We start from the raw sequence: 14190 nt of genomic DNA on the forward strand, positions 1-14190 counted from the left end.
AATTACAAACATATTGATTTGCTTGAGCAACAACTACAACCACTAGCTGGAGTTGATGAGCAAAACAATGAATATACAATAATGCATACAGATTTTCTTTCATTATCAGTGACTTTAAGCCATTAAATTCTCCAGACATATTTGAAGCACCATCATATCCTTGACCCCTCAATTTCGCCACCGACAAACCATACTTAGCAAATAAAGAGTCGATTGCCTCCTTCAAACAAGCAGCTGTAGTTGTTGCAACATGAACTACAACCATAAATCATTCAATCACCTCTCCATGTTTGTTCACATATCTAATAACAACTGTCATTTGCTCTTTCACTGAACAGTCACGAGCCTCATCAAGTAGTAAAGTGAACCACCTATCACCAAGATCAGCTAAAATAGCATTTGCGGTCTCAACTGCACAAACATTCACCAATTGCTTTTGAATTTTTGGGGCAATCATTTGATTATTTCCAGGTGCATTCATTCCAACAACTGCCGCAAGTTCTGAACAATCTGAGCTATACCATTTGAGCAATTCTAAAAAATTTTCTCTATTGGATGATGTTGAAGACTCATCATGTCCTTGAAAAGGCAATCCTTGTAACAACAAAAATCGAATTACTTTTAAAATGGAAGTCAAGCGTTTGCGATAAGTAATTTCAAGCTCATGTTTCCTTGATGAAAATGAATACTCCACACTTTGTCTTTGATTCTTGAAACCCTCAAACTGTATTCTTGCCTCATTGTGCACACTACCAACTCCACCTACATGCTCATTGAATTTTTCAATTACTTTTTTCCAATTTATGAAACTAGATCTCGTAAACACATCATCTCCTCCAAACCCTATATTACTAGGTCTAAAAAGATAACACCAGAAACAAAGGTTGCATCCTTTGAAACACTATACTCCAACCAATCACGGTCTTTAAACCAAACCTCTCTGAAACATCTATTGTCTTTACCCATTTTTTTTCTTGGAAAATTATGGTCGCGAAGTTGACAAGGGCCCATAGCAACATATTCTTTTAGAATACGATCTCTAGCACCAACATCATAATCTTTGATCAATTTTCGTAAACCAGGATCAACAACAATTTCTACTTCACTACTCATATTTTCAACATTTTCCAATAAAATTTGCGGAGGAGGAGGAGGAGGTGATGGTGGTTGTGGTGCAGGAGTAGACTCTTCATCCGGAACACTAGACGATTCAATTGAATTCCTAGGCTTCTTTGCAAAATATTTTAACATTTTCTACAAATTATAATGTATGGGAAAAAATTATCAACATAAAGTAATGTGAACAATTTAACAATAACACAATTAAATTATTTAACATCATTCATCGACACAATTTTTTCAAAAAAATAAAATTAATTTAGTATAAATTATCAACTTTCACAAATTACAATTAACTAACAGCTAATAAAAAAACTAATTATATATTCGAGTTTATAAAAAACTAAATTACAAATTATCCAACCATTAAATATACAAAATCTAAATTTTCAATTATCCAACAATCAAATATAAAAAACAACTAAATATTTAAACAGTCAAAATTTTAAATTATTGATTGTATCATACATTGTAATCAAGAAATAATCAAACAATTATTAAAAAATAAAATAAAATAAAATCCACTTACTTAAGGCTAAAGGCTTCACCTTTGGACTTTGGCGCTTTGTCGTTTTGATCGACACTCAGCAGAGAGAGAAAAAAAGCCTTTGGGTGCAGCCGCGCAAGGCTTTGCTGTTTTGGTCGGTGCTCGACAGAGAGAAAAACAAAGGGCAAGATCAACAGGTTTTGTGAGGAGCGGAACAAAAAAAAAACAGAGAGATAAATAAAAAATATAAAACATAAATCTTGATATATATGGAAACGTGTCACGTGGATGGACACATGGTTCACAATTACAAAAAAGAACTGGTCTTCGTCTATTCGACTCTTTGTTTTCTCTACTTATCCTCGTGTTTTTTCTCCGGCTGCTGCGAGTGCCTGTGAAGAGATTCTTACCGCATCGATTTTTTTTTTTTTGTTCCGCCGGCAAGGGGGGGGGGCGGCCGTAAGATGCCGCCGCCCCTGGTACATCCGCCCCTGACCCCATATATAGTGAATGAAGCTAACTGGATTTATCATTTTTTTACTAATATCCTCTCAGAGCGGTGCAGTAGTTAAGGCATGGAGTGTTGTTATATGAGTTCTTAAGATTTACTCTAGTAGTCAGTAAAAAAATTTTATAGAGTCCGACCGATCACCCAAGACTAGTAAACTAACTGGATTTATAATACTATTATCCATTTTACTGCTTTTATAAAATGTCACTGTATTAAAGTAAAATACCCCTATAATTGATCAACTTTTAAAATTTATGGGGCTGTTTTATAGGAACCTTTAAGATAACAGTTTGAATTTTTATGGTAAACATCATCCGTCTCTGGGGCCGTCTGTTAAAAAAAAAAAATCTTAACAGAAAAAATTAATAAAAATATTACATTAATTTATATAAACATTAATCCATAAATATGAGAAATATTCTAAATACTAATAAAATAAAAACTAATTTTAAAAATCATCAGATGCTTAAAGAAAATCTAGTTTTGGGCTTAGAATTTAGCGTTACGAGTATCTCATAATAAACGTAGTTTTTTCAATTCTATGCGATGAGCACTTACAGAGTCTGATTTAATAATTTTGAGTTAAAAATTATTTTTGTCACGATCGTGAGTTAGAAATTAAACTGGAGAAAAGCAAATCCATTTATTAATTTCATCATTTTCTTTCCAGATTAATATTCATTTTCTCGACTCTGTATCATTTATTAATTTGGATCCACAGAGGAATTAAACAACATCAGAAAGCAAAACAGGATTTGACATCATCCGACGATCATCCCCTATAGCTCTCTGCTAATCATGTTTACTACAGCAGCAGACGCCATTTCGGCACTCGGCAAAAGTTGATCCCGGACAGACGGAGAAGCAGTAACCATCATTAATGCAAGTGTAATCATTACAAACATAATAAGTGGGGGGCTTATATTCGCCATCTGCAGATCAAGAAAGGATGCATATCATGCATGGAGTAAACATTAGCTAACAATATATAATCAAATATCTTGAGATAAATTCAATGACAATTGACAAATGTGTATGTGGCATGCCGTACCAGATTTGACGAGCACAGGGGAGGAGGAGAGAAGAAGGGCGACGATGACAAGGAGAAAACAATACTGCTTGGAGTTGGAAGCCATTTCGATCGCCAAAGGTCGTCTAATGTCTTTATGACAACTAGTCGTATTTATAATGTCATGGGGGGACTCTTAAACGGAAGGAACGCGCCAACCGAATTAATTAATTAATTTGCTTCCAATTTGGATTTTCAATTATATATATATATATAATAAACAAATGCAAAATAAGACGACAAATAAAAGTTTTTTTATATATATTTATGAAGGATGCTAAATTTTATCCTATCTAATGTATTTCTAAAAAAATATTTTAAATTTATTCAAAATGATGCCCTTTCATTTGTTGTTTACTTAAAAAATTACACTCTTAATTTATTTTAAAAATTCAATTTATTTGCCTGAAGAATCTGAAATAGGGTTGTAAACAGCCTGGCTTTTTTTTTTTAATTTTTTTTTTAATGTGGACCTCTTTAATTTCTTTTATTGCTTACTTGAAAAATCATTCTCTTTCATTAAAACTAATTTATTTGCTTAAGTAAATTAAAACTAATTTATTTGCTTAAGTAAAGGTATGCAATCAAAAGTGAATATTTTGTCAAGCAAAGCTTCCTAATTTTCATTGCTTGCAAATTTATAGTTATGATCTAGTGGTAAGAGCCCGGTACCCCCTAACGAGGGGTCAACGCCACGTGGAGGTCAAAGGGCCAGGTGGTCCGTCGAAGAAGGATGAGCCGACCGGACGCATGAGAAGAGAGCAGGCCGATCGGTCTGCCCGTAAACGTCTGATAGTAAAAGACGCCCTGACAGGGGTCGGGGTTCCGACGCTCAATGAAACAGTAAATAATGACCGAGCGGAAGGCCTAAGAGAAGGCAGGACATAATGGGCGCTCCGGCCGGCCGGCGCAGGGAATTAAAGCCGTCCGGACGACGCTCTTCGCGTCGGCCGTCAGGTCGGACGTCCCGGCCGGGCGGTGGATGAAGGATAGGAACATCTTCTGACAGCCGTCAAGTCCTATGGCTAGGCCATACTCTAAGTCTAACAACAAGGTGTTCTGTTGTCCCATCGAAGACGTGATCGGACTGTAGCAGTATGGTGTCAGGTAAGCTTTCTGACAAATACATACCGAGGCATGGGCTACGGATATGTACGTGCCTCGGTAGGCGTGTAGAGGCTCTTTCACCGCTCTATATAAAGAGTCGCAGAGTTCGCCGGAGGTACGCATTCTACAAGCTTTGGAGCCCCTTTCTTTACCGCTTGCTTGCCTGACTTGAGCGTCGGAGGGTCGCCGCCGGGAACCCCTTCCCGGCCCGACTTCTGTGCAGGGTCGCCAGAGCTTCGTACGACTAGTCGAAGACCCACATCAGCAACCGGAGAGCGCCACGTGCCCAGCGTCCGTTGAGTCAGACGTTCGGACAGGATCAATTTGGCGCCGTCTGTGGGAACGCTCCTACATCCGAACGGGAACAATGGACGAGGCTGGACGACAACACATGGTGACGCTTTCGAACGAGGAACTCGACGCTCTGATCGAGATGAGGGCCGCCAAGCTCGTGGAGCAAAAACAGAAAGCCACAGCCGAGCGGCCGGAGCAACAAGCTACATCAGCGTCTGGTGGCCGAGCGGAAGCACCACCAGCGACAGTACCATTCCATCGGGCTCTCTTCCGTACTCCTCCTGGAGCCGCAGCAACTAATCGAGAGCGGGGATCATCTTCGGATGAAATACCAAGACGAGACAACAGAAAAGGGAAAGCCCCCCGAGTGGACGCATCTCCCGAGCGGATCAATCGCTAATTTTCGGAGGCTATTCTACAAGACCCTCTGCCCAAGCACTACGTGCCTCCGACGATCGGCGAGTACAATGGGACAACCGACCCGGATGATCATCTGGGTAAGTTCGATAACACAGCCACTCTCCATCAATACACAAATGGAGTAAAGTACCGAGTTTTTCTTACCACTCTCTCGGGATCGGCTCAACGGTGGTTCCGGAGGCTGCCGGACGGATCCATTACAAGCTTCAAGGACTTCCGAACGGCCTTCCTCCATCATTTTGCAAGCAGTCGGCGCTATCAAAAAACGAGCGTGAGCCTGTTCGCCATCAAGCAAGAAGCCCGTGAATCGCTTCGAGCTTACATCCAGCGGTTCAACCAAGTGGCGATGGACATTCCAACGGCCACCTCGGAAACCATGATGAATGCCTTCACACAAGGCCTAGTGGATGGGGATTTCTTCCGATCGCTCATCCGAAAGCCGCCCCGAGACTATGATCACATGCTACACCGGGCGAACGAATACATCAACGTGGAAGAAGCGCAAGCGGCAAGGAAAAAGGAAACTCCAGCCGAGCGGGCTCCTCCAGCCGAGCGGAAACAGCACGCCGCTCATCAGCCGCCTAGAGGACCAAGGGCCGAAGCAATCCGATCCCCCCACGCCAGGTCTCATGTGCAAGAGGTAGCTGCCGCCCAGCCCAAGCCAAAGAAGAAATGGACCCCGATGTTCTGCTCCTTCCACCAGACGGATACGCACAACACAAGGGATTGCCGAAGTCTTCCCTTCGTGGCTCATCCCATACCCCGGAATGTCGGACGACGGTCGCCTTCAGTCGATAGGCGACAGAGAACTCATGAAGCCGATCGGACGCGAGCTAGTAAGCCACAGCAACAAACTCCCGATCGGCATCGTTCTCCAAGGCAGGAGAATCGCCGAGCATCCAGGGAGCGGTCTCGACCGTCCGCTCGGGAAGAGGAAAATAGAAGCAATACTTCCCGAGGCGAGATCAACGTTATTGCTGGCGGGCCGACCGGAGGAGACTCCAACCGAGCTAGAAAGGCGAGCGTCCGGCAGCTCCAGATTCATGCGGTCGGCTGTAGCCGAGAACGAGCGGAAGGACCCGAAATTAGTTTCGGGCCCGGGGACTTGGAAGGAGTGGAAGTACCCCACGACGATGCTCTGCTCATCAAAGCGGTAATAGCCAATTATACTATTCACCGCGTATTTGTTGACACAGGGAGCTCGGTCAACATCATATTCAAGAAGGCGTTCGATCAGTTGCAAATTGATCGAGCCGAGCTGTTACCCATGACGACTCCACTCTATGGGTTCACTGGTAACGAAGTTCAGCCGGTCGGGCAGATCCGGCTAGCTACCTCGCTGGGAGAAGAGCCGCTCAGGAGGACAAGAACAACAAACTTCGTGGTGGTCGACTATCCCTCTTCCTACAATGTCATTTTGGGACGACCGGCGCTCAGCGAATTCCGAGCGGTCATCTCAACCTTCCATCAGAAGATCAAGTTCCCCATGGAGGACAAAGTGGGAGAGGTACGGGGAGATCAGCTAGCAGCTCGGCGATGTTACATCGAGATGGTCCGAGCAGAAGCCAATTCCGCTCGGAAGGCGCCTCGGATCGAGGTAAACGCCATCATCGAAAAGCCACCCTCTTTAATTTATGAAGAAAAAGAGGAAGTGCAGATTCACCCAACCCGATCGGAGGCCACGACTTTTATTGCGTATGATATGGAGGAGAAGCAGAAGGAGAAGCTGATCCAATGCCTCCGAAGAAATCATGATGTCTTCGTCTGGTCGACACATGAGCTGCCCGGAATTTCACCGAGCTGCCCGGGAGTCATCGCTTTTATGCGGCGCCGAGCGTCCTCCCAAGCTTTTGAAAGAGGGCCCGTCAAGGTGATCTGCTGCTCGGGGACCACTGGCCGATCAGCAGCAGCCATGTATGCCTCTGAGGGGAGGCGCAGAACGGTCTTAATTAAATTCGAGCCGCTCGGCTCGCTCTGAGAGGCATCGGCCTTACCGGTGGACGAGAAGAGAAGCTCGCCCAAACGCCTGATACGGCGCAGAGTTCTAGAAGGGCTGGATGGCGGCACCTCAGAGCTGGCCCTCGAAGAGCCATGTGGGGTCGGAGTGCTCTCGAGGGAAACCGTCCCGGACAACACCGGAGCATCCGCGCCCCGCTCGGGCTGTGGTTCATCAAGTGGAGTGGAGGCAGACGCAGATTCCGGTCGTCGGCGCTTCCGAGTGACTAGTGGAACGTCGTCGGCTGAACGGCCCTCCACCTCGGCTTGGGTAGAAGGATCTGTGCCGCCCGCTGCCTCCTCTTGAGAGGTAGTGGCTGCTAAGGATTCAGGGGCATCCTGAGTCCCCTCGCCTAACTCGCCGATCGGAGCTGCTGGACCAAGGCCCCGCTCGGCGACCTCCTTGTTCGTCACCGCCTCAATCTGAGCGGCTTTCAATTTGAGCTTTTCGGTTGCCTTGGCGCGCCACATGACTTCAGCTGCAGAAGCAAAAAATAAATCAGTTAGAACAAAACAAACGGGAAGATAAGGGAACTTACTCATGCTGCAGGGCAGATCGGCTGTGGTAAAGGACAAGCCGAATATGTGCATTACTCCCGGGAGGAGTAGCTTGTCAATATGATAGCGCTGGCCAACTAGCCGTTCGACTGCATGAAGGTAGGCCGCGTCGCCTCTAAATTTGCCGAGCTCCGGTTGCGCCGGCATCGCCGTCTGCCACTTGGTACGAAAAGTTGGCCGCTCGGGAAAACGTATATAGAAAAAGTGCTCCTTCCAATGTTTGTTGGAGCTCGGCATGCTATCGAAGAGGACGAAACCTATCCTAGATTGAAAAACAAAAGTACCCCACTCGGCCTGCTTGGGATAGTAGAAGTAGTGGAAAATTTTTGGGTCTAAGGGGATGCCGTTCAGTTTGAACAAAACTATCATTCCGCTCAGCAGCCTAATAGAGTTGGGAACTACCTGGCCGAGCGGAATGCGAAAATAATTGCAAACTTGTAAGAAAAACTTGTGGGGTGGAAAACGCAGTCCGGCCAGAAATTGGTCTCGGAAGAAAAGAACGGTGCCGGGCGGAGGTTCATGAGGCCGATCGGCCGGTGTGGCTAACACTATTTGGTGGTCGGTCGGCAGGTCATAGGTTCGAGTGAGGCGCAAGGCGTCCTCCTCGTCGAACCGGCTTTCCATGGTCAAATACCAAAGACCTGGAGCACCGCCGGTTGACTGCGAAGTACTAGTCATGATCGAAAGACAGGAATGCGGGACAAAAGGGGAAGGTTCAAGCAAGGAATGGATGGAAACCGACTGAAGGAGACGATTAACAGAAAGAAGAAAACGTTGGGAGCAAGAAAAAGGGTCTTACGAGCGAAGAAGATGGTCTGAAGAAGCTGTAGGGTCGCTGGAAAGCCGAAACGCAGGGTCGCCGGCGAAAGGAGGAGCAGCGGAATGTCTGGAAACGAGGAGGTCGAAATGCGGCGAAGAGTAGGGGTCGGGAGCTTTATATGGGCGGCCGCCATCAATTTCCACCGCTCGATTCAGGTCACCGATATCAAGGTCGTCATCCAGCCGTTCATTTCAAACGGCGGTTGTCCCATCGGAAGTGACGCCACCACCATACGCTGACAAACGCACGATCGCCACGTGTCAGCAGGATACTGGCCGCATTTAATGAGCTCCCCTTACCGTGCGCAGCGCACGTGATGGATAGTAGGGGAGAGCATAGGACATGGATTCCAAGAAAACACAAGGCACGGACAAGATACCGCCGAACGGACAAGCATCCTTATGCATGGCCGAGCGGCCCAATGCAGCGATCATTGCTCAGTCAGATCGGCAGTCCAGTCAGTCGGACTTCGCCTCCTTCGACTAGACTCGAGGGGAAGGCAAGTGATCCAGTGGTAAGAGCCCGGGACCCCCTAACGAGGGGTCAACGCCACGTGGAGGTCAAAGGGCCAGGTGGTCCGTCGAAGAAGGATGAGCCGACCGGACGCATGAGAAGAGGGCAGGTCGATCGGTCTGCCCGTAAACGTCTGATAGTAAAAGATGCCCTGACAGGGGTCGGGGTTCCGACGCTCAATGAAACAGTAAATAATGACCGAGCGGAAGGCCTAAGAGAAGGCAGGACATAATGGGCGCTCCGGCCGGCCGGCGCAGGGAATTAAAGCCGTCCGGACGACGCTCTTCGCGTCGGCCGTCCGGACTGACGTCCCGGCCGGGCGGTGGATGAAGGATAGGAACATCTTCTGACAGCCGTCAAGTCCTATGGCTAGGCCATACTCTAAGTCTAACAACAAGGTGTTCTGTTGTCCCATCGAAGACGTGATCGGACTGTAGCAGTATGGTGTCAGGTAAGCTTTCTGACAAATACATACCGAGGCATGGGCTGCGGACACGTACGTGCCTCGGTAGGCGTGTAGAGGCTCTTTCACCGCTCTATATAAAGAGTCGAAGACTTCGCCGGAGGTACGCATTCTACAAGCTTTGGAGCCCCTTTCTTTACCGCTTGCTTGCCTGACTTGAGCGTCAGAGGGTCGCCGCCGGGAACCCCTTCCCGGCCCGACTTCTGTGCAGGGTCGCCGGAGCTTCGTACGACCAGTCGAAGACCCACATCAGCAACCGGAGAGCGCCACGTGCCCAGCGTCCGTTGAGTCAGCCGTTCGGACATGATCAAGTTATATAAAAGTAATTCCATTTTATTTCAGAAAATGATTTTTTTTTTCTTCTTAAAATTTTAATTGAAAAGAAAATTATTAAAATAAAATCGATTTCAAACACAACCTTTGGAGATTGAAAGTTTTTCTTCTTAAAATTTTTAGTTTGATTGAAAAGAAAATTTTAAGCTAATTAATCAAATAAAAATAGTACAGACCTGATTGAAAATTACTATTTAATTATGTACAACTTGTGATAGTTTCTGACTTGGATTCTTGAGAATTTTTTTACCACTGAAATATAGCTATCAAAATCTTAACCACTCTTAGGCTTCTCTAATGCAAAATTTATGAGGAATTTATTAAATCAAAATATTGAATAAAAAGTCATTTGAATCATTGTAGAGGTGAAATTTGATGTTTGCAATTCAAGAGCAGTAGTACAACTCAAACATACTCTTTTATTTTGAAATTGATATAATATAAAAAAGTTCATTTAGAATTTTAACTATGGAAGATGTTTCAATAACAACAACAACAACAACAATCAAACCTTTTCCTACTAGGTGGGATCGGCTGTATGATAATATCATCTGCAAACAACATGCACCACGGTACTGTGTCTTAAATGTGCGCAGTGAGTTCGTCCATAATTAGTATAAAAAGATAGGGACTTAGGGCTGATCCCTGATGTAACCCTATCTTTATTGGAAATGCTTCAGTTACTCCGTCTGATGTCTTTACTCTGGTCGTTACATCATTATACATTTCCTTAATTAGTTCAATATATGTTACGCTAACACCTCTTTTTTCTAAAATTCTCTATATAATTTCTCTTGGGACTCTATTATAAGCTTTTTCTAATTCTCCATATTTGTTTCAATAAGTTTTTATATTGTTGATATGACATATTAGGATTGATTCGGTAAGTAAGGGGATCCCAAAGGTGATGGAAGTAAAAGTCAAAGTCGAGAGGAATTGAATGAAGTGGAGATTCAATCAAGCATCCCTTCGAACACCGATTGAGTGCTTTACACCCATCCCGGTTGGGTTATAGATATATAGCTATTATAACTAAACAAATGCAAAATAAGATGCCTAATAATTTTTTTATATGTTCATGAAGGATGCTAAATTTTATCCTAACTAATGTAATTATAATTATAATTAACTACCAAAATATATTATAAATTTCTAAAAAAATATTTTGAATTTATTCAAAATGGTGCCCTTTCATTTATTGTTTACTTAAAAAATTACGCTCTTACTTTCATTATAAAAATCCAATCTATTTGCCTGAGCAAGCAGAAAAAGGGTTGTAAATAGCCTGACTTTTTTTTTTTAATGTGGTTCTCTTTAATTTATTTTATTGTGTACTTGAAAAATCATTCTCTTTCATTAATTAAAAAACTAATATATTTGCCTAAGTAACCACAAACATAAAAGGTATGTATCAAAAGTGAATAATTTGTCAAGCAAAACTTCCTAATTTTCATTGCTCGCAAACTTATATATAGTTATATCAAAGTAATTCCATTTTGTTTTGTAAAATGAATTTTTTTCTTCTTAAAATTATAATTGAAAAGAAAATTATTAAAATAAAATCGATTTCAGACGTTACCTTTGGAGATTAAAAATTTTTCTTCTTACAATTTTCAGTTTGATTGAAAAGAAAATTTTAGCTAATTAATCAAACAAAAATAGCACGCATCTGATTGAAGATTCCTATTTAATTATTGGCAACTTGTGATGGTTTCTAACTTAGATTCTTGAGATTTTTTTTTCTCCATAAATATAGCTATCAAAATCTTAAGCACTCTTAGGGCCAAGATTTATGAGAAATTTGTCAAATAAAAAAAATTGAATAACAAGCTATTTGAATCATTGTAGAGGTGAAGCTTGAGGTTTATAATTTATAAACAGTAGTAAAACTTAAACTTGTACTTTTGTTTTGAAATTGATGTAATATGTATAAAATCAACAACTCATGCTATGAATTAGATCTGAAAAAAAAACTCATTTAGAGTTCTAACTATTAGAGATGTTTCAATAAACTTTCATATTGTATTGATATGACAAATTGGGGTTGATGTGGTAAGTACGGGGATCCCGAAAGGTGATGGAATTAGAAGTCAAAGTTAAAAAGTCAAAGTCAAGAGGAATTCAACAAAGTGGAGATTCAATCGAGCATCCCTTTGAACACAGACCAGGTGCTTTACGCCTATCCCCGATTGGGTCCCATTGATCGAGTGCTTTCTAAATCATCATCCGTCGGCACTACAAAAAAATCCAATTGTTAGAGACGGATTTTATCGACATCCGTTGCTATTAGCACGGATAATTTAGGTTCGTCGCTTTTAGCAACGGTTACTGATTCATCGCTAATATTCTGTCCCTATTAGTGATTGAATTTAAAAATCCATCTCTATTTAGTCGGGTTTTGATTTATTATTTATATATAGCGATGGATTGTTTATTTATTACCCGTCGCTAATAATGATGGGTAGAATTCCATCGTTATATATAGGTAATACAATATATTAGATGATTATTTGCCATAGAATATTTAATTCAGTCGCTATTAGCGATAAACGATTTATTTTTGGTTGCTAAATTAGGTTGAAATTAGAGTTTGGGGTCGTGATTTCCATTTTCACGATCTCTCCTCCTCCGACGATCGACTTCTCCCCTTTGGCCTTCTCTCCTCCTTCGGTGATCGGCGATCTCCCCTCCGGCATACTCTCCTCCTCAGGCGACCTTTCCTTTGGCGTGTAAGTATTTTCCTCTTCCTCTCCCCTTTTCTCATTTCTCCGTGGCTGCCTACGCCGATCACCGGCACAGCCGAGGATGTGCGTAGATTGTATACACCTTTACATATATTTTGAGGCACATTCACGTACTTTTCTTATGATTGATTTATGCATTTTAATATCCCTTGTCATATTTTCAGCTTAATTACTCTTCTTTGTCGGAGATCTACTTTTTGTGCATATTTTTGTTCGTAGAAACTACTTTCAGAGTGAAAACGACATTTGTCGATGAACCGGAGACCAAGCAAAGGCCATTGACACCGACCGTGTGACCCCACACGGCCATGTGGCCAGTCTAGGAGCAGAGCAGCACACGGTTGTGTGATCCCACACAACCGTGCAACTCATCTAGAGGTGAAGAAGCACACGGTCGTGTGATCCAACACGGCCGTGCAACTCATCCGGAACCGAAGAAGAACACGACCGTGTGTAACCACAAGGTCGTGTCACCTGACCAGAAGCCACGGCGACTTCAGCCGTGTGGATCTCACACGGCCGTGGCATTGATCGTGCCATGCCGGTGCCCTATACTATATAAAGGGATCTTTGCCCTTGTATGAGGGAGGAAGTCTCTCCCCTGGAGAGGATCATCTTGGTGTCATTCCACGTTGTTCTCGTGTTCCGTTCAATGATCTGAGGTTGATTCCTTCATCCCATCGACTCCAGAAGCGAAGTGTTGGATCCAAAGATTACTCGACGGGATTGGATAAGCATTCCTTTGTCTCTTTCTTCTAGTTGGGTTTGAATGCTTTTCTTTCTTTATGTCTTTGGATTCCTTTGTAAGTACCTCAGGGTAGTTTTGATGTGATCAACCAAGTCATGTCAGGTCCTGTTGGTATTTAACCCCTGTGTCTAAGTGTGCAAGAACTTAGGAGCACAGGAAGTCTAGCGAAAGATGCAGCTAATGAGAAGGATGGCACGGAAGAGAGATGACGAGCACATTGAGTCTGAGGGACGAAGTGCTACGGAAGAGTACGTGGGTTGACGAGAAGAAGGCGCACGACTTTTCCGAGGGATGAGAAGCCAGAGCGAAAGTTTGCTTGAGAATGACGTAAGTTGGGTTCGGATGAGTCCTATTCCCGATGGCCGATATCACCCAAGCGAGTGGAGCCGGAGTGGAAGACCCGGACCAATGCGAGCGGAACAATAATGGAAGACCCAGACCAAAAAGTCAACTGGGAGTTGACTTTCTATCCAGGCGCCCAGAACCATTTCGGGCGCCCAAAGCAGAATTTTATCCGGAACGCGACATGGCACATTCCGTTGCCATGGGGATAAAAGTTTATCCCCTCAGGCGCTTGGAACCCTTCCAGTCGTTCCGATCAGGTTATAAATACAGTCCTAGTTCCATAAGGTCAAGACAATGCTTGTGGTTGATTCTTCTTTGAGTTTGTTCTGTAATTGAGTGCTTTAATTACTGTAAAGAGGCTTCTCCGTCTGAAGGAGATTGTTTAGTGAGCTCCAACTTCCTTGGTTTAATAACCTCTCCAGTTGTAATTGTAAGACCGTTGGATTCGATAGAGGGGGGTGAATATCGATTCGAAAATCTCGAGTTAAAACGCAGCGGAAATGTAAAGAAGTAAAGAGATGAACACTGTTGATTTTTACTTCGTTCGGAGCCTGTGACGACTCCTACTCGAAGGCCCGTACTCCTTGAGTACTTTCGTTGGGCAATTTACGTACAAATATTGCTAATGAAAAGAAGGCAATTCGGATAATTAAGAAGGAAAACA

The 14190-nt window shown here is 43.4% G+C and overlaps 1 protein-coding gene across 1 annotated transcript; it reads right to left on the minus strand.

The window, feature by feature from the left end:
- Window positions 1–268: 268 nt before the first annotated feature.
- Window positions 269–1251, minus strand: LOC122050882. Its single transcript, XM_042611750.1, has 2 exons — window positions 873–1251; window positions 269–762 (listed from the first exon to the last, which is right to left on the minus strand). Exons 1-2 carry the CDS (start codon window positions 1249–1251, stop codon window positions 269–271), a joined length of 873 nt encoding a protein of 290 aa, XP_042467684.1.
- Between the last annotated feature and the right edge of the window lie 12939 nt (window positions 1252–14190).

The sequence above is a fragment of the Zingiber officinale genome, chromosome 3A (assembly GCF_018446385.1).
Source record: "Zingiber officinale cultivar Zhangliang chromosome 3A, Zo_v1.1, whole genome shotgun sequence".
NCBI classification, from domain to species: Eukaryota; Viridiplantae; Streptophyta; class Magnoliopsida; order Zingiberales; family Zingiberaceae; genus Zingiber; species Zingiber officinale.